The 27,833-nt window shown below is 41.2% G+C and overlaps 1 protein-coding gene across 2 annotated transcripts in view; it reads left to right on the top strand.

The window, feature by feature from the left end:
- The window catches only part of jarid2b (jumonji and AT-rich interaction domain containing 2b), a 409,246-nt gene that overhangs the window by 164,483 nt on the left and 216,930 nt on the right, over window positions 1–27,833 (top strand). For both annotated transcript variants that reach the window (XM_078539218.1, XM_078539222.1), the window contains one exon: window positions 125–275. In XM_078539218.1, coding sequence (XP_078395344.1) covers window positions 125–275 — 151 coding nt within the window. The remainder of the gene's footprint in view (window positions 1–124; window positions 276–27,833) is intronic.

Genomic DNA, 27,833 nt, shown 5'->3' with positions numbered 1-27,833 from the left:
ATTTTGTACTTTTTATCTTTCAAACTGAATTTGATGACTAAAATAGTTAAACCCAGCAATGCAGAGCATGTTCATAATATCAGCACATTTGTACATACTGACTGCATTGTTCTTGTGCCTGTAGGACTACGATGATGGAATTCCGTGGTCAGAAGAGAGAGTCGTCCGAAAGGTCCTTTACTTGTCGTTGAAGGAATTTAAGAACTCGCAGAAGCGGCAGTACGGTGATATCAATGGAAACAGTGAAGATAAAGCGCATGGGAAAAATTTGAATGGTAAGTGAATAAAAACACTGATCAACATCACTGCAGGTTAAATTACACTTGGTACTGTCTGTTTGGTGAAATTCCAGTAAAATTCCTTGAGTTCCAGCCAAGTTGGCAAATGGATCTACATCCAGGATAACATTAGATCTACACAGTCTGGAAAATTGGCCACAGGTTTGATTTTTTTCTTTTAGCACAATTTCTTTTCTTTACCTGCAAGCTGACATTTTATTTAAATACCAGAAAACTTTCACCAGTTAAGCTTTGAATTGGAATGAATTGTTTCTGCAAGGTTCTATGGTTCTCAAAACGCTTCAGTTGAAATTGATTGTAATTGAATTGGAAATAGACTGACTACATTCATCAGTGCTGAGCTAGCTATCGTGCTGCACAAAGAACCATCCCCACCCATCTCAAACGTTCAATATGTACACAGGTTAGAAGCTCTAGTATAAATAGTGAGAGGGGAGCGTCAACCGTAGTAATAGCAGACTGATACTGACTTGACAAGGAAATTGTGCAAAAGGCAAATACAAAACGAGTGTGTGACATTGGTCTCTGTATCTTTCTCCCTTCCACCTGCACCTACCCCTCACTCCCCATACCCTGAGAAATAGTAATGTTCCGGTAACATCAGTCTTAACATCAGACTTTTATTTTCCTAACAGTTGTATTTTGGCAGCTTGGGACTGCTTTTATACTGTAAATTTTTATGTTTGGATATCAAACAGATTAGATCCAAATTTATATATAAATGAGCTTAATTGGGTGGCAGTTTCTTAAACTTATATATATCAAGATTATGAAACTTGAATGTTGTGCCTATCTTTAAGAATTGATATGTGTGTTTAGTACAGAAACAAGTCTTGTTGTACAGACCACAACTTTGCTGATCATTCTGTCAATCTGGAGGAATCTGGTTTAACGAATAGCAAAATGTCATAAGTGCTAATCTGAGAGAGCGCAGATGATTTAGGCTACTTTAGGGTAGAGCACAAGTATTTTAGGATTGTGAGGAATCTCAGAACCAAAGATGTTTACAGCATAGGAGACAGCCTATTTGGCCCATTGTGTCTGTGCCAACTCTTCGCTAGAGCAATTGAAATTAATCTTTCCCTGTACTGTTGTAACTTGCACTGCTTAAGTATTTATTCAGTTTTTCCTTTTTTGGAAAATGCAATAGTTGCTGCATCAACTGTGCAAAGCATTCCAAGCTCCAGCAGCCTGCTGCATCAAGTATTTTCTTCCAACTTCCCCCATCATTCTGTGATTATTTTAAATTGATGATCCCTTGTCGAGAATTCTCCAACCAGAAGAAATAGTCTTTTCCTATTCTCTATTAAAGCTGTTCATAATTTAAAAAAAAGACATCTATTCAGTGGCCCTAGCTGTTCCCTTAAGGGGTCTGAGTGTCTTGCATTTTGCAGGATTTGGCATTCGCTGCCCTATGTAGGATGAATCAGTGAAGAAACAGTAGCCCTTGTGAGCTGAATCATATATTCATGTCTTTCGTATGTGTTATGCTTCAATTTCTCTGAAAGATGAGCTGAGAAAACATTATTGTTGAAGTAAGATCTGATGTGAATTAATACTGTTAACTGTTCCCGCAACATTTATGACCTCTTTCGTCTCAATGGAAATGCTTACAATTTTCTGTTTTTAAAAACCCTGATTGTTACCCATCATCCTGTTGTGAGCAACCTCCTTTTGCCAGTCTGCATTGTATCTGTTAGCTCTTTTGTACAACAGAAGGATCAAAAGTATTCGAATACCATTACAATTTATGCAAGGTGCTTTTTTTGTGCTTGCTGAAATTGTCTGACAAATTGCTTATCATTTGTAATGGGGTAAGCAACATCTACACTTAGTCATATTAGTATTTTGAAGACCATTCGTCCTAGGATTTTATAAATTTGATTACACTATGAATTTATTTAGCATTAGCTCTTCTTCCTCCATTATTTTCTGTGGCAAAGTGGTTTTTAAAAAAAAATCACAAAATATGGCAACTCTTGGACTTCAATATTCTTTCTGTAACAGGCTGACTAAAACTGCACACTGCACTCAATGGTTTAATTGATGTACTCTACAAATTTATTGGGATATGGATTCTCTGCTAAACATCAGAGTAAGAAAATTCTTGTCCGGGAATAACCTTATTGGTAAAAAAAAGGCACTCACCAATTTAGAATTCAAACTAACCAGGCTTATTGGACAACAACGATTAATACTTAACATTTCACTAGTCGAGACATGGGACAATACACTCTTTCACATCGATCCCAGGACTTCTGGGGTCTTTTCTTCTTGGTTCCTTGAACCTGCTCTCTTAACTTGCAGCATTCTTTGAGGTTTTAATTTATCAAACTTAATGCTAGCATACATGGAAAACCGCTCTTGCACATTTAAGACTTGCCTCTAATTTCTCAGTTTACCTTAACTGCGTAGCTGCATGTTTCACAGCTGCTGCCTAGTGGTTTGTTTTGTCTCTCCCTCTCTTTCTCCCTTCCACCTCCTCCTCCCCCTCTCCTGGCCCCCCCTCTTCTGCACATCCCCCTCCTCCTGCACCGCTCCTCCACCCCCCTTTCCGGGCCCTCCAAGATTTTCTTTGGCCTGTAATATTATAGTGCTAAAATGTTCAAATTTGATAATGCTTTCTTAGAACACGAGATAACTGGCAAGAAGTTAAGAGCGCTGTCCTTGAAAGAATTAAAATGTGCAGCTAAGCACTGGAGGTGGAGTTTGACCTGTAAGCCAGATAAACAGATATTTTAAAACGGGTGGCAAAACATCTAGAGTTGGAAATTGAGGACAGTGAAGCAGGTAAATTAGCAGCATAGAAATTAAGATTGGAGCAGTGGAAATTGGGACTGGAATTTCAGGAAAGGGAAAAGGAGAGAGAGGGGCCGGAACAGAAGGGGGAGAGAGAGATTTCCAGAAAAGAGGAAAGGAAAGGGAGTTTAAATTAAAACAGCTCAAGCTGAGGAGGGAGGATGCCACTCTGCCCATTGAAGACACCACTGGTGAGGGAACCACCCCTAGCTCAGACTTGAGGGCTGAGGTATTCCAGTTTTCTCACTTTAATCCCTAAGTTTGATGAAGAGGAGGTACATGCCTTCTTTATCTCTTTTGAAAGGTTAGCATGGTAGTTAAAGGGACCAGCCCAACACCGATCCCTGCTGTTGCAGAGCAAGCTGACAGGAAAAACTCAAGGTTTACTCCCTCTTGCCTGAGGAAAGTGCAACAAGCTATGAGGCAGCAAAAAGGGCTATTTTAAGTACATACCAGTTAGCGCCGGAGGCGTAACGTCAGAAATTCCGCACTCTCAGGAAATGGCCTGACCAGACGTACCTGGAACTTGAATGGCTTGAGCAGCTCACTTTTGAGTGGTGGGTACAGACAATTAAAATTGATGCCACATATGAAAACCTTTGTGAAATAATTCTCCTAGAATTCAAAACCTTCATAGCCTTCCCGATAAGATCTCACAGAGGAATAGAGAGAAACAGACAGCATGCAGGCAGCAACCCTGGCTGATGATTGAGCTTGTACACAAACTCTCATCCCAAAGGAAGCCCTTCCCTAGTCACCCTCAACCATGCGAGAGGGATAGAAGGTGGGAGAATGATAGGAAATTGAGCACCCATGGGAGAGAAGTGACAGCTGGAAACACAAGTGGCCGCCCTCAGGCTGGAAAGGAAGGTGCTGAGGAGACAAGTGAGGCCAAAAGCCTGTGTATGTTAACTGCCCCAAGGCAGGGCAACTCCGTGCTGATTGCTGGAAGTTACGGGAAAACCCATGGGATTTGTTGGGGCGCACAAACCCCATGCAGAAAACGTGTTAGACGGAGCATAGCAGACCAGGCTATGGTTCTGACTGCAGTAGCAAATTGCTGCAGGCGCACTAGTGTGACTGTGGGTGAATTAAAAAAAAACGAGATTTAAAGGGTTTTATATCAGAAGGAAGAGTGGCCACATTTCCCCAGAATGAGGTGAGTAAGTCTCTAGTGATACTGAGGGACACAGGGGCCAGCCAACTCCACTGCTGGGAAAAGGCATGACCTTTCCATCAGAGAGTGCAGTAAGTGCCAAGGTGTTGGTAAAGGGGATTGAAGGAGGGGACATTCCCATTTCCTTCTACCGGGTGCACCTGGAGTGCAACCTTGTGTCAGGATTGGTGAACCGTGGAAGTTGTCCCCAGTTTGCCTGAGGATGGGGGTCAACCTGCCCCTTGGCAATGACCTGGCAGGATGAAAAGTGATAGCATTCCCAGTAGTCTCATAAGCTGACTGAGGTCCAGGAGACAGAATAGCTCAGGAGAAAATGTCTGGCATTTTCCCTGATGTGCGGTAACCCGGTCTATGGCTAGACATACTCTGTCAGAGGAGGCTGAAGTGGCACTGCAGACAGGTGACACTACTGTCTGGTTATCTGAGACCTTTTTTGGGTGTCTAGAGGACTCTAAGGAGATACTAAGTAGGTCCTCCTTCGTTGCAGCTCAGCAAGCCAACCCCTTGTTAAAAAAGTTAGCTTGGACTGTCCAAACTGAAGCTGAGGCAGAGGCAATCCCAGAATGCTACTACATTAAAAATGAGATGCTGATAAAGTAGTGGAGACCCCCCCCTCAGAGTGCAGACGAGGATTGGGCAGTGATCCATCAGGTAGTGGTGCTGCTAAGGCACTGTGAGGGAAAATAGTAATGCTCGCACATCAAATCCTGATGGCTGTGCATGTTGGTATATGAAAATCCCAAGCCCACACCAGCCAGCATTTTTACTAGCCACACCTCCACAAGGATGTAGTAAGGTTTTGCAAAACCTGCCACATTTGCCAGGTTGTGGGAAAACCCCAGCCTGTAATTAAACTATGACTCCTGTGTCGGCTTTTGGTGAACCATTCAACAAGGTGCTAGTGGACTGTGTGACACCCCTGTGTAGGGGCTACCAGTATATCCTTACCATCATGGATGTGGTTACCCACTTCCCAGAGGCCGTTCCCCTGACAGTCACAATAATGGTGGGGGAACTAACACAATTTTTTACCTGGTAAGGACTGCCCACCGAGATCCAGTCAGATCAGGGCTCAAATTTCATGTCCTGAATATTCCAGGAAGTTGTGGGTAGCCTGGGCATGACCCAGCTGAAGTCCAGTGCATCACCGGCAGTCATGGGGCACTAGAGCGGTACCACCAGACCCTAAAGACCATGATAAGGGCTTACTCCCACAAATACCCCCATGGCTGGGATAAAGGTTTCCTTCCATTTGCTACCAGAGACTCACCCAGTGAGTCCACCAGTTTTACTCAGTTTGAATTGGTTTACAGACACCCCCAGGTGAGAGTCTTCTGAGACTAATCAAGGAGAGATTTTTAGAACAGGAGGAGGAAGTCTCTATGTTAGACTAAGTAGCTATGGTCTGTGAGTGACTCACGAGAGCGAGCCTGTGATGTGGATTGAGAACACTTTTTATATAAAAAAAAATCTCCCAAACAGCTATGAAAAAACAGGCAAACATGCCAGGGCCAAACCTTTCAGCCAGAAGGCAATGTGCTAGTACTCCCATCAATATTGGGTGAACCCTTAAAAGCCCAGTTCAGTAGTCCATACAGCGTAGTAAAGAAGCTTGGGGAGGTAAACTACATAATTGACACCCCAGACCACAGGAAAAAGCAAAGGCTGCGTCATGTCAACATGATAAAATAATATCTCAGCCAAGAAGGGGACAAGCAGGTAACAGCCTGTCCAATAATAACAGACCTAGAGAATGAGAAGAACAGTGAGGATGAATTAGAGGGAGACATGGGTGAGGCCCACATTGAACCTCCTACTGTCCGGCTAGCACAAACACATTCTAGTGAAATTGGTCATTATATTCACCCACTTGAATGCAAAACAGTAAGGAGACCTGACAAAGCTGCTTGATGCATTTAAAAACATCTTTAGAGGCAAGCCAGGCTGCACAACTTTAGCTGTACATAAAATGGATGTGGAAGAGGACCCCCCCACCCGCGTAAGGCAACATCCCTACTGTCTAGGTCCAGAAAAGCTGGCCCAGGTTCGGGAGGAGATTAACTAATTGCTGGAGCACCAACTAATAGAACCTAGCAACGCTAATTTGGAGCTCCCCAGTTGTGCCCAAGCCACAAAGCTCTGCACTGAATACTGAAAGGTTAATGCAGTGACCAGAGCTGAGTCCTACCCGATACTCCGTCTGGAAGACCTCCATAGGGTGGGTAACGCAGCCCACATTGCAAAGATAGATTTACTCAAGGGACACTGGCAGGTTCCCTTGACTGCCCATGCAGAGGAAATCTCCGCCTTCATGACTCCAGATGGGTTATACCAGTGTCGAGTCATGCCATTTGGACTCAAATTCCCCAGTCACATTTCAAAGGTGATGATGAACCAGGTAGTGGCAGGCTTCTCCAATTGTGTAATGTACCTGGATGACAGTGACACCTGGGAAACTCACCTTTGAGCAACTGGAAGCCCGCTTCCAGAAATTACACTCAGCTGGCCTAGTAATCAGTCTCACAAGCAGCAAGTTCACTAAGGCTCAGGTGACCTACCTAGGACATGTAGTAAGTCAAGGACGAGTACGGCCTAGAGCTGCAAAGGTACAAGAGCAGTAGTACAGATTACCATTCCAACAACAAGATGGGAAATTAATGAAATTTTTAGGCATGTGTGGGTTCTACTGCAAGTTTGTCCCAAACTTCAGCACTGTAGCTGCCCCACTGATAGACCTACTACAGAAAAAAGCAAAAGTAGTATGGACCAAGAAATGCCAGACTTCGAGAAGCTGAAAGCCATTTTAATAAACAAACCAATGCTAGCAGTTCCAGACTTTAAACAAGCATTTAAAGTGGCCATTGATGCTTGTGTGATCTCATGGTAAGGGCTGTCCTGCTCCAGGAGGACAAATCAGGAATAGAGACACCAATCGGGTACTTCTCCAAAAAATTGAACAGACATCAAAAATGATATTCGCAGTAGAAAAAGAAACCCTAGGTTTATTACTGGCTCTCAAACACTGAGGTATATGTCCGAAATAGATAAAATGAGACCACAGTCTATACCTACCACAACCCTTTGACCTTTGTGGAGAAATTTAAAACTGGAATGCAAGATTATTCGGTTGGAGTTTGTTCCCCCAACCATATCGCCTAAAAATCACCCGCGTTGCAGGGAAATCGAATGTGATAACAGATGCCCTGTCTAGAATTTAGAGACCCAGTTAGAACTGATGGGATAATCCAGACCAAGTTTATGAGAGTTAATGGAAGTGAATGTGCTTCTTTGGTTTTGTGCTTATGTACCTTGTAATGAAATGAAAGTGAATCTCATTTCATTTCTTTGTGATGGGGAGGTATTACAAGGCTATGCCCCCTTATTTTTGAAAGTATAATTTTCCAACTGAATGAAACTTTTGCAATTTGAGCTGAAAGCAAATTGCTTAAAAATCCAAGGCCGCATTCCAAGGTGAAGGTGAGACACAAAAAAAATCATCCTTGGGAGTGTGACATGAGAGATTTCCTATAATCCAGACACCCATCGAAACTCGTAACTGTCTGAGGAAGAGACATTAGAAATGCAAAGTACTGGATATTGAAACAATAGCTGCCACAGATGGACCCACCCAAAGCCTCTTGGAAATACACAATGGATGAAGTATTTCCAGGCAAGGCTGTCAGCCACTAGAGAGAAATTGCAAGTGACACAGGCGGTATCACGAAAGTCTTCAGCAGAGGAAACAAGCTGAGGGCTTCTGTCTCCCCCTTTCTTTCTTTTGGGATAAGCCTATCATGTGGTTGGAGAAGCCAACTCTACCAGAAACCTACCAGCAAACCAAAATCTTGTAAAAGCTGCAACTACTTCTACTTCTGCCCCCATCCAAGGAACCAATTAACCTAAATCAGCCACAATGTTTACAATCTATGTCTTGAGGACAATCAAAGGACACTTAACTGTATATTCTTTTGCATTTTTTATTGGACTCTAACTCCCCTTATTCCTGATACCTGTGAATCTGTTTGTGTATGTGTTTGTGTGAGCGCCCTTAGGACTGCATGAGGGCCGAATGCTTGATGTCGAGTTTTTATTATTTTTCTTGGAATTAGTGGTAAATAAATTTGCTCGCTCTTTGACTCAGGGCAACCTTGTCTGATTGGCTTCATTTGCTCACAGCCTAAATAGTTAAATACATTCTGATTTGGAAAAGGCACATCTTGTAAAAAGTAACTTTTCGTTGTGACCAACTGAAGTTCACCCCTTCTTACCTGGTCATGGCATTGTAAAAATTAGTTTAATATTTTTTAATATCTCCTTTGCCCTCCACAATTAGACACCCTCTTTGAGTAACCCTGTCCTTTAACTATTTCCCAATTGTCCAATCAGACATGTTTCTTCTGACCTTCAAGCAGCATCATGAGAGACCTACAGGTATATTTTTTTACATGTTTTTTCATGTATAAGAGAAGCTTTCACAATGTTCTTCCCTGCACAAACCTTTGCTGCACGTGAGTATGGAATGAGGAATTGGGTATGGATCAAGGTGCCAATTTGAATCAGCTTGTTATCATCTCACAATTACTGTAATATTGAAATCACTGTCAACTGAGCACACACATCTCCATAGTTGGTTCTCTGACCAATGGCCTTGTAAAGAAGACTGCACACCAGCAGAGGAACCTTAATAGCTTGGCATCCCCAAATGTCTCACTAATTATAGATAAAACACAACTTTTCTAGCAGAGAAAGTTCTCCAAGTTCTTCCCACTTGGAGCCTTGAATTTTCGAACAACTTACTGGCCCATAATTTACTTCAGGAATTTACAAACAGTTAGGTTATTTAGCTGTGATCTTAAAGGGACAAGTCAGATGAGCAATATCAAAACCTTGCACCAGATCCCAAAGGACATCTGAGCAGTGCTACATGAGATCTGCCAATATAAGCTCAATAAGTTAAAAATTTTGTATTTGTCACAAGCTACATTTACAACTTCATTTAAAAAAAGCATAGCTGGTATCAAGTGTGATGAAGAAAATATTTGGTATCAGAAACTGGCTTATGCCTTGATGACCAAAGAGGAATGTATATCAAAACAACAACAACTTGTATTTATATAGCACCTGTAAGGCCATAAGCTGTCCCAAGGTGCTTCACAGGAACATTATCAAACAAAATTTGACACTGAGCCACATAAGGAGATTATGTAACTTGCCTGGACACTTCAGCACTGACAAATGATAAACTTATCTGAAATTGCAATTTTACTCAAAAGTAAACTTAGCTTTTATAAGCTCAAGTTGCAGTTTATATAAAGAACAGTTTCTTTCATTTCAGAAATCTGCGTAGTCATGAGTAGGAGTTGAAGTGGTTTGTTGTTCTGAATTGTGAGGTTGACGCTTTATAAAATAGGTGTAATCTTGAGAATTCATTTAAAGCACATGAAAATAAATGAATGAAATGGTCACTAAGTGGCATTCAGATGCTTTGCTGATAATGGCAGAGATCTGTACAAGTCACGCACCCAATACAGAAAGGAAAAACTGTTGCAAAATGGCTCATCCATTTCAAAAATCTTCAAACAGATGGTTTCTGAACACAATTATCTGCTTATACAAAAGGACAGTTCAGTTGTTTTGGTGTGGTGCGACACTGACACTAATAGAATTTCTGGAACATAATGTGTGTGTGTCACAGATCAGTTAGTTGGGGTCCAGGGGCACAACTCTCAAATGGAGACCTGCTATTAATTATTGATTGTGTTTAATTGTACACAGGTAACTAGTGATTCACTTGTGCATCTATAAATAGAAACAGATGGAAACAATGGTCTTTGGGTTAGGAGGTGCAAGCTTGCGATTTACAACTCTAAATAAATGCGTGTAAAAGTATGTAAAGATTGGTTTCAGTTCAATCCTTATACTGGCTTGTTGGAATATGACACCTATAACTTATGAGCATGACTGCTATTTGCCTTTCTTCTCGTAGCTACTCCAAATCAAATTCTGTTGGAAGCTGATTGATGGCTGCACATAGTTAAAGCAGTTGGATCACTGCATGTGAGACCCATGACAATCCTTGAGGTTGTGGCAATCCCCTGTTTTATATTAAGAGTGCAGTTGATGGGATATGCTAGGGTTTGTAGTGGAATGTTGTGTTCTCCACCACACACGAATCCTTGGTGTCTACTTGAATGCACCAGTGTTTAATTATGTTGGTCTATAACTATTTTTGTTTGCATTTGCTTGTTTCAGGGCTTTACGGTTAGAGTGGGAGCAAATTTGCATTGGGAGCAAATCCCGGATTTGGAATAGGACAAGCAATTGAGTGGGGGAACATAGCCAGTAAGCCAAAGAATTCATTAGGGTGGGGAGGGGCACATACATCTTTCCTTCTCATTTTCTTTTCCTTTTGTTCTTCCCCTTCCCCTCACACTTTAAAGTGATTGTGCTTGTTGGCCTGAGAGATTGATTGTTCTAATCTAGTGGTTGGGAAGGGAATGGTGCTCCTGATGTTTTGGCAAACACCTGTGGTGTTCTGGTTGAGTGAGTTCCTGGACTGGATTTTCCCAGTTGGGTCATGACCCTGATGTCTGCCTTAATTCCTGGTCCGTAAACGAGAAATGGTTGTAGTGGGAAGTCTGCTGTGATCTTCCTGGAAACTGCCAATTAAGCTGCCTCTGGAAACTGTTTTTCCAATTACTGATGGCAGGAGGCCCTGTCAGATGGGCCCACTGCGTTCTCCTGCCAGCAGCTCCACCGGGAAAGGTGAAATAGGCCAGGGTATTGTAAGGGTGTCTCAAGATGGAATGGCTCTCTGCAGCATTGCAGGAATTTAAAACTTCGCACGTGACCACAGCTTGTCAGACCACCATTATGGAGGGTGATGGAGAGGAGGGGTTGATAGCCTGCCAGGACTGCTGGCGGTTCAGCTCGGGGGCTCCTGTCTCAGCATCGGGAGAGAGGGTTGCAGGGGTGGCGTGGGGCATTTGCTTTTCAGTAAGATACTGGAAACACCATCTTTTCTTCTATTAGCTGATTTATTGGGTGTAATTGGCTACCTACTGCTGTTGGGTGGGTAGTCTCTGCCACGTTGACCCTGCCTTGGCAAGATCACTTAGAGGAGGAAACACGCCCAGTAGCTGATCTGACACACTCTGTTCCAACTTTGCTCCTAGTCCACCTCCTGTGGTTCTGGTAACATTCAACCCATGCCTCTGGTGTTCTGGGGGGAGGTGGTAGTGGGGTCAGTGCCTCTGGTCTTATAGGGATGAGGATGTGGCGTTGTGGGGTAGGAGCAATGAGTTGGTGATTCTGCTGTTCTGGGGTGGAGACAGGGTTGACCCTCTACTTAAAAGGTTTCTTTTTAAATTATGTCAGTCTAATGATAGTTGGGTAGTATGTTCTCTAGTCAGACATATGATTTGGTTTTTGGAGGTCTGTAGTGGGAGTGCAACCTCTCCGATAATTTGCTGCTTTTTGGAGTATGTTATGAGGTTGCTATTTAAATTCTCGAATGATACAAGCTACCTTGATCCACGATTTGAAAGGTTCAAGGGGAGAGGTTTAATCCTGCATTCATTGTTTGAATTATTTTTACAGAAAGATAAAAATAGTACCCTATAATGCAAGTATCAGCTTGTGCTTCATAAAGCACTGAGTACATTTGTATGCAGCAAAGTTTTAATTTCAAGCTGATTGGAATGTTAATAGTCAACAAAGCGTGTTTTATTGATTGCATTACTTGTACAGTCGGTCATTCTTCCTTCCAGCTATAAGACATCATGAGTTTCACTTGCGTTACCATAATTACCCTACCTCAACTACTTTTTCCATTGAATATCAGCAAACCTGGGGAAAGGAAGTACAAGTGACAGGTCAAGAGTGGAAAAAGAAATGGTCAACAGTGACCTTCTATCTATCCACAAGAGAATATAAAATGCGCTCTTGTGGATGACCTCCACACTCCTTCACTGCTGAAAATGCTGCCTCCCCCGCTCCACCCACCAACCTTACACCCTAAGAGCTTTGAGTTGAGTCACTGTGGAAACTGACTCAACCTGGGAATGTTGAGGCCCAAATTATTCATACCTGGGATGTGTGCTTTGCTGCCATGCCCAGCATTAATTGCCTATCCCTAATTTCCCTTGAGATGGTAGTGGTGAGCTGCTGCCTTGAACCGCTACAGTCCATGTAGTGTCATGGCCCAACTGCAGCCGGCATGAAATGATTATGTTTTAGTAATCGAGCAAGGAACTTGCCATTCTGTATGGATAAAGTATGGGTGCCTGAAAAAAAACTTCAATTCACGGTTTAAATACTCTTTTACATTATTAAGCTGGACTGCAATCATAATGATTTCAGTTTAGGGCTGTGCCTCTTGATGGGGAATGAGGGTCACCATATTGCTTGTTTTTACTCTAAATTCCAATATGTGGAGCAAGAATATTGAGGCCAGTTGGTAGAAATGCATAAAGTAGGGATGTTAATTATATATTTGGCCCAGAGCACTGCAAATAACTGAGTTATAAAGGCATCCCTCTTTGCAAACCCTGGAGATCACATTCACTTTTGGTCAATAACTACCCATGGAGTTGGGAGTATAAATTAGGTAAAGGTACCCTTGATTTATCCTTCAGGCAGTGCAATATTTCTAGTGAGCATTGTCTAAGTTCAGCTGTTATGTTTCAGTGTTGGGAAAGTCACCAGACAAAGCGTGGGTCAAGTTCAGTTGATGAATGGGATTTAATCTAGTACTCTGCTTAAAAAAAAACTGAGGTGCATTTGTGTTTTTTAATTATAGAAACTGTTTTCACCAGCAATCCTGCATGCTGATATCTCGGCATCACAGGGAGCCACTCTGAGAAGAGAACAGGCGAATTTGCATAGCAAAAATAAGACGGAGAGTTGCCTAGGCTATGATTGTGTCATTGGTGATGGCCTGGGAACAGCTGAACTGCCTGCACACTCTGGCACGGATCATATGTAACAGGAGAGGCTGAAAAGGGTTTTGGGAGGAATAGTAAGCACCATAAAGTGAGCATTGATGCTTTTTTGTTGTCATACTCTTTGCACCAAAGAAGACAGTTTTCAACTTTCTTGACACACTTCTGCCCAACCGGCTGATATGAAGTGAGGGCAAGTGGCTTGGCAACTTGACTGGGATCAAAAATACTCTTTGGAGTATTAAGTATTATTGGGCATCCAATCACACACCAGTTCCACTGGTACACTAATGTTCTTGTTATGACGTGGCAGATGATGTGTGCCACGTGGGCCATGCTATCACAACGGTTTTGCAATTTGTATTTTTTTACGAAATGTGTGCAATGAATTCAGAAGTAATGAGTCCACCAAGACCTTTTAGAGATTTTAAAAATTAAATTAAAATTTTATTAACAAAATAAAAGATTTCAAGCACGTACGTAAGACTACATTTACTTAATAACAACTCCTAAAATTCCTAATTAACCTGGTTCTCAGTTACACCCCCCCTTTAAGACAACAATCCAAAATAGATTTTAGATTTAAAAACAAAACCAGCAAGTTAACACAGTACCCACTTGACAGTGGAATTCCAAATGGCTTTCTCCAACTTCAGTTACTGGCTGGCAGCTGGTTTAAGCACAAATGGCAAGAGGCTTTTTGAAGGCTGTTTCACGCACTCCTGTTAGATCTTACATGGCCCTCTCCTCACATAGCCTTTCATTCTCCTTTATATGTTTCCTTTTAATATGTAAATTCTACTGTTCCATATGTCTTTGGAACAGTACCTTTCCCATAATATAAAAACTTTGCCAATATTGTCACTAACCTTTGGGGAAAAATAAATCCACTCCTTAGTCTTGCTTATCTGGCTAGTTGCAAATAGTCTAACATCACTTTGAAATCCAAACAATCCCTTCACTTATCTAAAAATACAAATTCCCTTCATACTTTACATGCTAAGCCAGCATCCATGCTTATCATTAGCATTTCAAACACATTTCTACACCTAGCTTCTTTTGATAATTCCAAGCATGCAGTCTACCTGACTCCAAATGTAATTAAACCTCACAGAACCAACTATACTCACACCCATAAACCTACTTTACAGTAAACCAGAAAAATATTATGAAAATTATTATACTTTCGTAACAGTGCTATAATTAAGTAATTGGATATAATGAAGTTTTTATCATTCATGGGATGTGGGCATCGCTCGCTAGGCCAGTATTTATTGCCCATCCCTAATTGCCCTTGAAATGGTGTACACCACTGAAAAGGCTGAATAATCATTGCCAATAATTTGTTATCCCTCAATCGCCATTATAAAAACAGATTCTCTGGCCATTATCACATTGCTGTCTGTGGGAGCTTACTGTTTGCGAGTTGGCTGTCCTGTATGTTTCCTACATTTTGAAGTGCACTATTGTAAAGTACTTCATTGTTTGCACAGCTTTCTGAGACATCCCAAGGCCATTGGAAGGTAAATGCAAGTCTTTATTTTTTTAAACTTGGCCACATTTTAAGAAAACATCAGCAAAGGACCCTCCAAAATGTTTAATGATTTGGCAGGCTTCTATTTGCTTTCCCAACCCCCCCCGCTCCTAAACCCCACCAAGTTTCAAGCTTTTCTTCACAATTCTAGCTTTCCTTCACAACTCTAACCCTCTCATTCCTGGTATCATCATTGCTTGTACCCTTTCCATTGGTTCTAATATCCTTCCTATAAGTGGGGAACCCAGTAGAGTATGCAATATTCCAACAGTGGCCTAATTAATGTTCATCTCAACAGGATACATCTGCATAAAAAGGCTCCCAAATCATTAACTCCACATGTGATGTACAACTACACAAAAATAATGCCACCCACCTTACTGCCACACATGCAGAACTGAACCACACTTGTGCCAATTAAATTCTACAACTGTATAAAGCAGTTTCCCCCCCTCTAGATTTTTTTAAAACTCCTCCTTGTGAGCTGATTTGCTCACATCCGAGGGAACAGGAAGACAGAGGATCTGCTCCCAGATATTGCCAACATTGTTCTTCAGCAAACAACTTGGCAAACCATTGCTCATTTCATCATTCCACTTACCCTTACTTAATCTTGCAAAATACTTCACTTCAACTTGGTGGTTTTCCCCACCAGACAATCTAGTTGAGACCATAATCAAGTGGGGAATGTGGATGTGTAGGTACTGCCCACCATCTGGTGATCTATTGCAACAACCTGTTTTCATTTTAATGATTTTGCTGTTTAATTTTGTTTCTAAAAGTTGGCCCCTGGCTCCAACAGCCAGTGGTCAGATAACACTGAAGCTGCCAAGTTTTGTTTAATCAGCAACCATGAAAATCTGGGGTATTTTTCTCTTTGGGATCTTGGCACCCATCATATAGTAACCTAGAAAGCTTTGCACTAACAAGAGGAGCACAATCTATGCATTCCCAACGATGATATAGTGACATATGAACTTGCTGCAAAGGTTTAGTATCTCATAAGTTCACTAATGAAAGGCTTACATTTTTATAGCATCTTTAATGACTTCAGAACTCCCCAAAACACTTTATAACCCATGAAGTAATTTTGAAGTCTAGCTGCTATTGTTACGTAAAAATCACGACTGTCAATTTTCATAAAGCAAGGACCTTCAGACTGCAACAACATGATGACCAAACAATCTGTTTCAGTGATGTTGAATAATTACTTTGAAGACTGGCACACAGCAGAGGAAGAGGATAATACCTGACATTCCTGGGAAACTAATAATGAATCAAGGGTTGGAACGTACTAAAAAGTTAACATTAGCAAGAAATCAGCATTATTAAAAGTAATGGTACTAACGGCTGACAAACCCACTGCAGGCTCTAAGAGGAAGTAATGAAAAAATTGAAGATGCTTTAAGCTTAGCCTTCAAAAGTATTCTCAATTTGGGAATTATTGCTTTTGATTAGAAAATTGCAAACGTAACTCCGTTATTTTTAAGAAAGGAGAGTGAGAGAAACCAGGAAATTATAGACCTATCAGTCTAAAATCTGTTGTGGGAAATTAATGGAATCTGTAATTAAGGAGAGTGTGACTGCACTTCATTTGACCTGATTAATGAGGGCAAAGGATGGGCTGAGAGGGAGTAAGAGGGAGGGGTAGGGCCGAGCTGGGAGGGAGGGAGAGGATGCTGTGGAGCTTTTATACCCACCTGAGAGAACAGATGGGATCTCGATTTAATGCCTCACCTGAAAGACAGCACCTGAGTACTGTACTGGACTCCTGAGCTCAAATCTCTAGAATGGGACTTGAACCTGCAACCTTTTGATTCAGATAAAAGAGAACTACCAACTGAGCCATAGCTGACAGCTAGAATTGATTGTTGCACTGAGTATGCTGAACCAATCGCACAATGTGAGTTTGGTCTTTGTAAGTCGGATAGACTAGATGGAGGTGGCAGATCCCCCCCTTTTTTTTTGAAGGACATTTGCTGATTGAGTTGTGTTTTTCGCATAGTTCAGTAGCTTTCATGGTCATTTCTGGTGCTGGCCCATAAATTACCAGTTTCCCAACTTGTGATGGGATTGGAATCATGACTTCTTGGTTACTAGTCCAGCAACATTGTCTCTAGGCTATTCTAAACTTGTTTCTACCGATTGACAAATTGGTAATGTTATGATCCCAGCTGATATTATTACTGGACAAGTCGGATCCCAGGGTGGAACCCGGCTTGATAGATCCTAACTTCTATTTTTCGTTTAGAAACATGGAGACTGGCTACTGAACTGAGTCACGGGTCAGCTGATGAATTTTGAACAAAAGAATAAAACATTTATTAAACAAGAAAATATGAACTATACTACAATATGAACTATATTACCATACACCTTCACCCACAACTATACATTTACAGATATATGCAGACCTGTAAGGATAACTCAAGTTACAAAAGCTATCTTTTACTCATGTTCACACTAAGTACACAGTCCATGTAAACCAATAGGCACCCTGTGGTCAGATGCACCACGTTCTGAAACCAAGTGACAGATGCCACCCCAACCAGATGCTGTGAATCTCCCATCAACTCCACCCAGACGTTTGTCACATCATAAGCCAACCGGTTTCACTGAACTCTATCTTTTGCAAGAGGATTTCCAATCTCCACTCTTGATGAACTCCCTTTGGAATCTTCTTCCAAATGATGCTTTCTCTCGGATGCCTTCTACAAGGGTCCACCTCCAGGGTTTCGAACTCGCCTTCCGTTGTTCCTCTCCCCCGCATTCAAGCTTTGCCTTCCACGCACTCTCTGATACTCAGTCCTTCCAACAGAACACCACTGCTTCACATGCCCATGGCTGACAACCTTTGGCTGTCTCCTTGGAACTTCTGGCTTCTTGCAAGCCTATTTTGCTTTAAACCTGTGTCCTGTAACTTTTTCCCTTTTAAGTTTGGAGCCTTCCTCTGCTCCTCACTCTTAACTGCACTTAACAGGACCGTTCCAGATTCCTGTTCTTTTCCTTTGACTAGAAGGTGGTCTTGGGTCCTTTTTTTTTCACTCCCTGGTTTCCAGGACATTCTCCCATTCTTATGGGAAATCTGCTTTCTGCAGTTCCCTCTCCTGTCCAGCTCCTCCTGGCTTCAACTTGAACTGAAACTACTTTTCTGTTTTTCTCTGTCTGTCCCTGTGGGACCCCTGTTGCTAGGCAATAGCACAGTTTTTTTTCTACCTTGTTTGTTTTAACTGCCCTTCAAGAGTCCTAAAACCTCATTAGAATGCAGGCATCTTTCAAAGTGAAACCAAAACATAAGTGCCCCCCCCCGCCCCACCTTTCTTAACACACACATACAGAAACATCAATTAAACTATTAAAATTAAGCCTACACTCATTCCTAACACCCACAATTATAACTTACACAAATTATCTCTAGTTCCTAACAGTAATGAGAGCCATTGGTTTAAGGTGATTTGTTGAAGAATTAAGGGGCAATTTGGAAGAACATTTCCCATTTACTGAGTTATTAGAACGTGGAATATTTTACCAAAAATGGCATCTTGGGAAATGGCTGTAACCAGCATTTTAAAGGAAATTGGAAAGTTTTTGAAGAGGAAGACTATAAGAGGACATGGTAAAAGGGCAGGATTAGAGTTGATGGCTCCAGTTGATGTGCTGACACTAGCAGAGGTACAATGGACTGATTTGCCTACTTTTGTGCTATAATTTGATTGTATGCAAGTTAATATTGTGATTTTGAGTAATGCAGCATTTCGAAATCCTAGATATGACATCAGCTGCCAGTTTGTAGTTTTGGTGTTTGTGAAATTGACTTCTGAAGAGAACTCTATGAAAATGAAGTTTATTTAAACATATTTTAAATGTGTGATTGCTGCTAGCCCAGACCCACCATAGAGCTTTATTAGCAGAATTCTGTCTGTTTGGAGTGTCAGGTAAATTGTAAACTCTTTAGAAGCACATCAAGACTGAATGTGGTGCAGCTAATTTCAGTATTGGCTTTCTCCGTCTGATATGTTCATATTGTGTTAGGGATTTTGCCTATTTTGTGTTATGGAGCAGGCTGCACAGCATACAAAGTCCACATGCTCAAATTGTTTTTGAGTTATGGTTTGAGGTTACAGTTGCCAACTCCCCCAGATTGCCCAGGAATCTCCAGAAATTAAAAATGAATCCCAGGGCACATCAAGAAGCCCAGGAGAAAAAAAATCATGTTTTATTTTAAAAAAAGTGTTTTCATTTTCTTTAAAGTTCTTTTGTTTAGTATAAAAATATTGGAGATGAGGGAAATGATGTTTGATTGGACTGAACCATTGGATAAGGGAAGTCGTATATTACATAGAAAATGTTGCACAGAAACAGACCATTGGCCGTACCAGTCCATGTCAGCATTTATGCTGCACTCGAATCTCTTGCCCACCGCCCCCCCCCCATCTTTTCTCATCTAAATATATCATTGTTACCCTCTATTCCCTTCTCTCTCGTGTTTGTCTAGCTTCCCCTTCAATGCATCAATATTTGTTTCAACCACTCCCTGTGTCAGTGAGTTCCATATTCTCATCGCTCTTTGCATAAAGAGGTTTCTTCTTAATTCCCTATTTTACTACTTGATGTGACTATCCTGTATTGATGGCCTTTGGTTATTTTCCTTCCCACAAGTGAAAACATTTTTTCTGTATCCACTCTAAAAAAATCTTTTCATACTGTAATTTTAAAGACCTCTTGTGTTACCCCAAAGCCAACATTTTTCAAGAGAAAAGAAATCCAGTCCATTAATCCTTAACAAAAACAAAAATACCTGGAAAAACTCAGCAGGTCTGGCAGCATCTGCAAAGAGGAACACAGTTAACATTTCGAGTCTGAATGACCCTTCAACAGAACCATTAATCCTTGCCTTTCCTCATATGTAAATCCATGCATTTCTGGTGTCATCCTTGCAAATTTTCTCTCTGTCCTCTCCAGTGCCTCTATATTGTCATGACTCACTGGGGATAGTGCACTGTAGTATCAAGTCCCACTGCTCCCCGAGCCGTGACAAATGGGAGGGTTTAATCAGATCACCAAATTACTCCAATTTTACCCAACTCTGTAATTTAATTTAATTTAGATTAACAGAATCCGAGCACCAGGTTTGTAAACTTAATAAGTAAATGTTTATTAAACAAATTGTTTTTAACCATTGACGAAAAGAAATGTGAACTGTTAACTCTTAACTTTACCCCTTTTTAACCCCTACGCACACACGGATTTTAAGGGTGAGGCAAAAACAGTTCGATAGCACTAATCCGGAGTACAGGATTAGATGAGTTGATTTTGCTTGAAGTCTTCCAAGTTCCTTGCAGACTAATACTGCTAACATGAGGTAATCTTTCAGCACTTTCAGTCTGTAGTTTACTAGTTGAAAACCTGCTTTTAATGTCACTACTAGTGATTTCCCCCCTTTTCTCTTGACAGGGGTTTCTCAAAAGAAAAATGTGAGGAATAGCCAGCTAATTACTATGGCAGAATTATAGGAGTTTTACCAAAAATCCAGGAGCGAGAGGTTTTTAGGTCTTTCCTCTTGGCAGGTTAGGATCCTTCTGGCTACTGCTATCACAAAACCCTGGTCACCTGGTCAGCATCCAATCAAGTGCTGATGCTAGGCAGTTCTCTCTTAAACTATGTCCTTTCCATCGTTCAACCTGACACACGCTGTTCCAAGAAGTAGCAACATTGTAGCCTTTTCTCTTCCTGCTTCAGGGAACATACTTTTTTTCCATTGCAGCCCACTAGGTTTTTAAAGCCACAGTCCAACCTTAAGTCACAGTCTATGAAAAATAAAAATTATGTTCGTTACAATATCCTTTAATAATATGGCAACCAGAATTGCATGCAGCACCTCTTAAGCGTGGTCTAATCAAGGTTTGATGCAGGTTTAACATAACCTCTCTCCTTTTCAGTTCTATGCCTTGAAATATAACCTAGTGCTTGGTTTTTTTTTAATGGCCATACTAACCTGTGGAGCAACTTTTAGTGATTGGTGTATTTGTACTCAGATCCCTCTGTTACACCTTCCAAATAAGTGAACTCCCTATTCTTCCTACCAAAATAAACTGTCTCACATTTATGTATTGAACTTTGTTTGCCAATTGTTTGCCTATTCTGCAAGTTTATTTATGTCCTTCTGTAATTTATTGCAGTCCTTTGTCATCCACAAATTTAGAAGTTATATTTTTAACTCTAATGTCCAAATTTCTCATGTAAATTGTCAACATTGGTGGTCCTAGCACTGATCCATGTAGTATACCACTTTCCACCTTCTGCTATTCTGAATAACTTCCCATTACTCCAACTCTCCACTTTCTCTGAAGCCAGCTAATAATCTATTCTGCCACTAATTTCCTGTCTCTACAGTTTCTGACCTTATTTGTTAGTCTATTATGGGGCACCTTACCAAAGGCCATTAGAAAATACAGGTAAATTACATCTACTGCATTCCTGTTGTCTACTCTATATTATCTTCCCAAAACATTCAATAAAGTTGGTCAGGTAAAACTTTCTCTTTTGAAATCAGCCCTGATGATTCATTAGTATGTTTTTCATTTCTAAATGTTCTTCTATTCTCTCCTTTTATAGTGTTTCTATTATATTTTTTCTATCACCGATGTTATCTGTCGTTTATAATTCCCTGGACACATTCTGTCCCCTCCTTAAATATAGATATTACTTTAACTATATCTGCTGGTCCTCTGCCTCTACATCTTTTTCGAACGAATTATTAAATACGTGTGGTAATGCTTCCCTAGAGTCTTCTAAAATGTGTGGATGCAGTCTATCTGGCCTAAGGGCTTTATCCTCTTTGAATTTGATTAGTTTGCGATCTTCAGGAGAATGACCAACTAAAGTTGGCAACCTTATTTGGGACCGTTTTTGGCTGTTGAGGAAGTGTGCACAGACTGGTTTGCTCACTTGTGGGTGGGATGAGTCACTCACCATGCTAGTGACTGGAAACCAATTATTGCACCTGGCATTTTACTATTGGGACTGCACTGGCAGTTTTGGAAACCACCTCCTTTTGAAGAAGTGCTGGAGCCTCCTAGAGACAATAATGCCTCATTTATGCTAATATTATAGAATCCTATAGCATAGAATGAAGCCATTTAGCCCACTGGGCCCGTACCAGCTGTTTGAAAGAGCTATCTGATTACCCGTAATCTCTTGCTCTTTCTTCGTAACCCTGAAAATTTAATCATTTTCAAGTACATTTCCAATTTCCTTTTGAAAGTACACTGCTTAATCTGCTTCCCTTTTATGTCAGTGCATTTCTGATTATAATTCTGTATTTTTTTAAAAACTCACTTCCTGACTCTTTTGCCATTTATCTTAAATTTGTCCCCTCTGGCACTGATTCTCCTGGCAGTGGAAACAATTTCTCCTTATTGACTCAATTAAATCTTCCCCATTGCTCTGCCCAGAGCAGAGAAAGCTATCCCAGTTTCTCTCTCCCACATAACTGAAGCCCCTCGCCCCTGGTGGTATCACAGTAAATCTCCTTTGCACCCTATCTAAGATCTGGTGTTCTGAATTGGACACCATTTCCAACTGAAGCCTTACTAAATGTCTGCTATGTAAAATAAATCATCAGAACCTCCTTAATTATTATGGTGGCATTGCTGTTTGGGTAACTTTCTGTAGTAGAGTAAGTTTAGCTGATAGGGCCTATGTTTGATTGAGCAGCCCTGTAGCCTCTGTACTCTTAAGTGTTTCTTTTACAGCTGCATTATGGTACTCTGAAAGCACATTGAGTGTTAACTTGCTTTGATTATTAGTTGCAGAATTCCTGGTACAATTTCTAAAGATCTATTACCTGACCTTTTGATCAATGGCATGAGACTTTTTTTCTCAAAAACCACACTGTAAAGGGTGCTCTTTAACAGCTTCTGTAACCATGGTTGTAAATTGTTGCTGGACAGCAAATTGCATGTAGATCTTTGTGTAAATATTCATTAAAAATGATGCTGATAAAAATTCAGTGAGCTGTGCACTGTAGTATTGAAAATGCAACTAAGTTGGGGCAGTGTTTTAAGTTCTGAATGTGTTTATACTGGGAATGTTCCTCTCAGGAAATGTTGGCAAACAGAATTAGGTATGGAAGAACCTACTTTTTAAAAAAAAAAGCAGTATTAAGTGTGGAGTGTTTCTCTATTGAACTATGTGAATAAAACAAACACCATCTGTTGCATGCAAGGAACATATTTCTCAAAATCCCTCATACAAATTATTAAATTTACTGCCTGGAATTTCCCTGCAACATGCTGTAAAAGATTTCTCTGTAAACCTGCAATAGTGCAACAAGGTAGTGTAGTACTTTTTGTGTAGGTCCCTTTCAGTGCTCAACTGAGATAGAAATGCATTCCCAGAATAGCAAGAAATTTTGGAAATCTCCACAGAATGGTCAACTACAGATCTTTTCTTCAGCTACTAATCACAGTCACTGCATTAACACACTATTGAATGTAAATTAAGGCTTGGTGGATTGACTGTTAAGCTTTGTTTGAAGCTGCCATTTTAAAATCTGGGTTTCAAAATGGTGGATCTATGGAAAGTCCAAAGGACATCCATAATATCTTTGCAGCATGTTTTTAAAATTCCAGTTGAAAATCAGTGTTTTTCATCTGGTAGCCTATTATCTATAGTTACTACCTTTTATTACTTGAGGAAAAAAAAGTTGATGTTTGCATTTAAAATTTTGGTGTCGTTTGTCATCGAAAATTAGATGCTTGCTGGTGCTTTTAACATCCACAGCCTTTTAGGGTAGAGGCTTTCCACAAAGGATTTCTGCTTACTGTTCTGAAAAAGTTGTAGCTGCTCTTGCCCACTTCTTTGTAGGTACATTATAATTAAAAGGCCTGGATCCAAGAGTAAGCTCTTTCCTGTGCATTTGCATTACGTGGCTTGCAATGAAGCAATTAATGGCCTCTAATATCGTTGCTTAGTTTGCACTGGAGTGCGGCTTTGGGCTGCATTTGAGTGCTTCAGTTGGAGTTTGGTGAGAGAGGGACCTTTTAAGGGTTAATTTCTATCTAAAGTCTAATCTTTCCTTAATTTAGCAACTAACTGAAAGTTGCTCTTTAGGTTGGGAGGAGGTGAGTTTTAGTCCAGCTTTAAAACAAGGCTTATACAGGCTCTACTTGCAGTTGCAGCTAGTAAATTAATTAATTGGCTTAAACAGGTTTTCAGAAGCTAAATTCAGACAGCATAAAAGCAAGCCGTCTACAGTGCTGGTTTTGCCTGCACTGGAGTGCTGCTTTGGGCTGCGTTAGAGTATTTCAGTTGGAGTTTGGTGAGAGAGGGAGTTCGGTATAGAGGGAAAGAGATGATCCTTTCATTTTCTACTTTTCCTCAGTAAGAAGGACCTGGTAAGTATTTCTTCTGTCGTTAATATTCTCTAAACTAGAAGAAGTAAAAGTAAAGGGAGTAATTTAAGGGTTAAGTCATGGCAGGGCAGCTTGGCCAAGTGGAATGCTCCTCCTGTGCAATGTGGGAAGTCACCAGGGCGACCATGTGTGCAGGAAGTGTCTCCAGCTGCAGCTACTCCAAATCCGTGTTTTGGAGCTGGAGCTGCGCTTGGAGTCGCTGTGGAGCATCCACAAGGATGAGATCTTCATGGATAGCACGTACAGTGAGATGGTTACACCACAGATAAGAGTGCACAGGCAGAAAGGGAATGGGTGACTGCCAGACAGAGTAAAAGCAGTAGGTAGGTAATGCAGGAGTCCCCTGGTCTATCTCTCCAACAGATATTCTGTTTTGGATACTGCTGAGGAGATTCTCAGGGAGTGCAGCAAGGGCCAAGTACGTGGCACCATGAGTGGCTCAGCTGCCCAGAAGGGGGGAAAAAAGTGGGACAGCGATAGTGATAGGGGATTCTACCGTAAGGGGAAAAGATAGACATTTCTGCGGCCACAGACATGACACCAGGTTATTTTACCTTGGTGCCAATTTAAGGATGTCACTGAGCGGCTGCCGGACATTCTGAAGGGGGAGGGTGAGCAGCCAGAGGTTGCGGTTCATATCGGCACCAATGTCCTAGGTAAAAAGAGGTTTGAGGCCCTGAAAACAATATAGGGAGCTAGGAAATAAATTAAAATGCAGTACCTCAAAGGTAGTAATCTCGGGATTATTTCCAATGCTACATGCTAGTGAGATCAGGAATAGGAGAATAGAGCAGATGAATGCATGGCTGGAGAGATGGTATAGAAGGGAGGGATTTAGAATCCTGAGGCATTGGGACCGATTCTGGGGAAGATGGGATCTGTACAAGCTGAAGGGGTTGCACCCCAGCAGGACCGGGACCAATATGCTCTCTGGTATTCGCTAGTACAATGGAGGAGGGTTTAAACTAGATTTGCAGGGATGTGGGAACCTGAGTGGGGAGTCACGAGAGGGAACAAAGATAGGAATGAAAGCAAAGTAGAAAGCAAAAGTGGAAGGCAGAGGAAACGAGGGCTAGCAGCAAATATGGCCATAGTACAAAAGAAGAGTAAAAATGTTAAAAAGACAAATTTAAAGGCACTGTATCCGAATGCACAGAGCATTCGCAATAAGGTAGACAAATTAACAACGAAATAAATGTAAACAGGTATGATATGATTGCAATTACGGAGGCATGGCTGCAGGGTGACCAAGGCTCTGAAATGAATATCCAAGGGTAGTTGATATTTAGGATGGACAGGCAGAAAGGAAAAGGAGCTGGCGTGGCGTTGTTAGTTAAGGATTAAATCAGTGCGATAGTGAGAGAAGATATTGGCTCAGAAAATCTAGATGTAGAATCAGTCTGGGTGGAGCTAAGAAGCAACAAGGGGCAGAAAACATTGGTGGGAGTTGTCTATAGGCCTCCAAACAGTAGTGATACATAGGGGACGGCATTAAACAGGAAATTAGGGATGCATGTTATGAATGATCGTGGATGACTAATTCACATATGGGCTGAGCAAACCAAATGAGCAATAATACTGTGACGGATTAATTCCTGGAGTGTGTACGAAATGGTTTTTAGACCAGTGTGTCGAGGAACCGACTAGGGAACAGGCTATCCTGGATTTGGTATTCTGCAACAAGGACGGGTTAATTAATAATCTTGTTGTGGTGCGGGGTCCTTTAGGGAACAGTGATCATAACATGCTGGAATTCTCCATTAGGATGGAAAGTGAAGTAATCTGATCTGAAGCTAGGGTCCTAAATCTTAAAGGGAGCTGTGAAGGTATGAAGCGTGAGTTGGCTAAGACAGATTGGGGAACTTCATTAATAGCTTCATGGATAGACAATGGCTAATATTTAAGGAACAAATGTATGCATTGCAACAGTTATACCTTCCTTTCTGGCGCAAAAACACAAGAAAAGCGGCCCAACCATGGCTAACAAAAGAAATTAAGGATGGTAATAGATCCAAAGAGGAGTCATAAAATGTTGCTAGTAAAAGTGGCAAGCCTGAGGAATGGGAGTAGTTTAGAATTCAGCAGAGGACCAAGGTATTGATTAAGAGGGGAAAAATATAATATGAGAGTGAACCAGCAAGGAACAAAAGTGGACTGTAAAAACTTCTACAAGTATGTAAAAAGAAAAAGATTAGTGGAGACAAATGTAGGTCCCTTACAGACTGAAACGGGAGAATTTATAATAGAGAACAAGGAAATGGCAGAGCAATTTTTAGTTCTGTCATCGTGGAGGAAAACGCACGTAACTTCCCAGAAATATGAGGGAACCAAGGGCCTAGTGAGAAGGAAACTGAAAGCTGTTAAATCACCAGGTCCAGATAATCTACATCCCAGGGTACTAAAGGAGATGGCCATGGAAATAGCGGATGCGTTGGTTGTCATCTTCCAAAATTCTGTACACTCTGGAAAAGCCCTGGCAGATTGAAGGGTGGCAAATGTAACCCCACTACTTAAAAAAGGAAGGAGGGAGAAAACAGCGAATTACAGACCAGTTAGCCTAACATCAGTAGGGAAAATGCTAGAGTCTATTATAAAGGATGTGATAACAGGACATTTAGAAAAGATCAGTGGGATTAAACAAAGTTAGCATGGATTTATGAAAAGGAAATAATGTTTGACAAATCTCTACTGGAGCTTTTTGAGGACGTAACTAGCAGAATAGATAAGGGAGAACAAGTGGATGTGGTGTATGTGGATTTTCAGAAAACTTTTGATAAAGTCCCACACAAGAGGTTAGTGTGCAAAATTAAAATGGGATTGTGGGCAATATATTGGCATGGGTTGAGAATTGGTTAGTAGACCGGAAACAGTAGGAATAAATGGGTTTTTTTTGGTATGGCAGGCGGTGACTAGTGGGGTACCGCAGGGATCAGTGCTTGGGCCCCTGCTATTCATAATATGTATCAATGATTTGGATGAGGGAACCAAATGTAATATTTCCAAATTTGCTGATGACATGAAACTTGGTGGGAATGTGAGCAATGAGGAGGGTGTTAAGAGGTTTCAAGGTGATTTAGACAGGTTGAGTGAGATGGCAGATGCACTATAACGTGGATAAGTGTGAAGTTATCCACTTTGGTAGGAAAAACAGAATGGTAGAGTATTATTTAAATGGTGATAGATTGTGAAATGTTGATGTATAAAGGGACTTGGGTGTCCTTGTACACCAATCACTGAAAGCGAGCATGCAGATACAGCAAGCAGTTGGCCTTCATTGCAAGAGAACCTGAGTACAGGAGCAAGGATGTCTTACTGAGACCACACCTGGAGTATTGTGCGCAGTTTTGGTCTCCTTACCTAAGAAAGGATATACTTGCCCTAGAGGGAGTGCAGTGAAGGTTCACCAGACTGGATTCCTGGGATGGCAGGATTGTTGAATGAGGAGAGATGGGGCCGACTAGGCCTGTATTCACTTGAGTTAGAAGAATGAGAGGAGATCTCATTGAAACATATAAAATTGTGACAGGGATGGACAGACTGGATGCAGGGATGATATTTCCTCTGGCTGGGGTGGGGGTCTGGAACAAGGGGTCACAGTCTCAGGAATATATTTAAGACAGAAATAGATAGATTTCTGGACTCTGAAGGCATCAAGGGGTATGGGGA

The sequence above is a fragment of the Cetorhinus maximus genome, chromosome 3 (assembly GCF_964194155.1).
Source record: "Cetorhinus maximus chromosome 3, sCetMax3.hap1.1, whole genome shotgun sequence".
Classification (NCBI taxonomy): Eukaryota; Metazoa; Chordata; class Chondrichthyes; order Lamniformes; family Cetorhinidae; genus Cetorhinus; species Cetorhinus maximus.
This window is presented reverse-complemented; position numbering and strand designations above follow the sequence as displayed.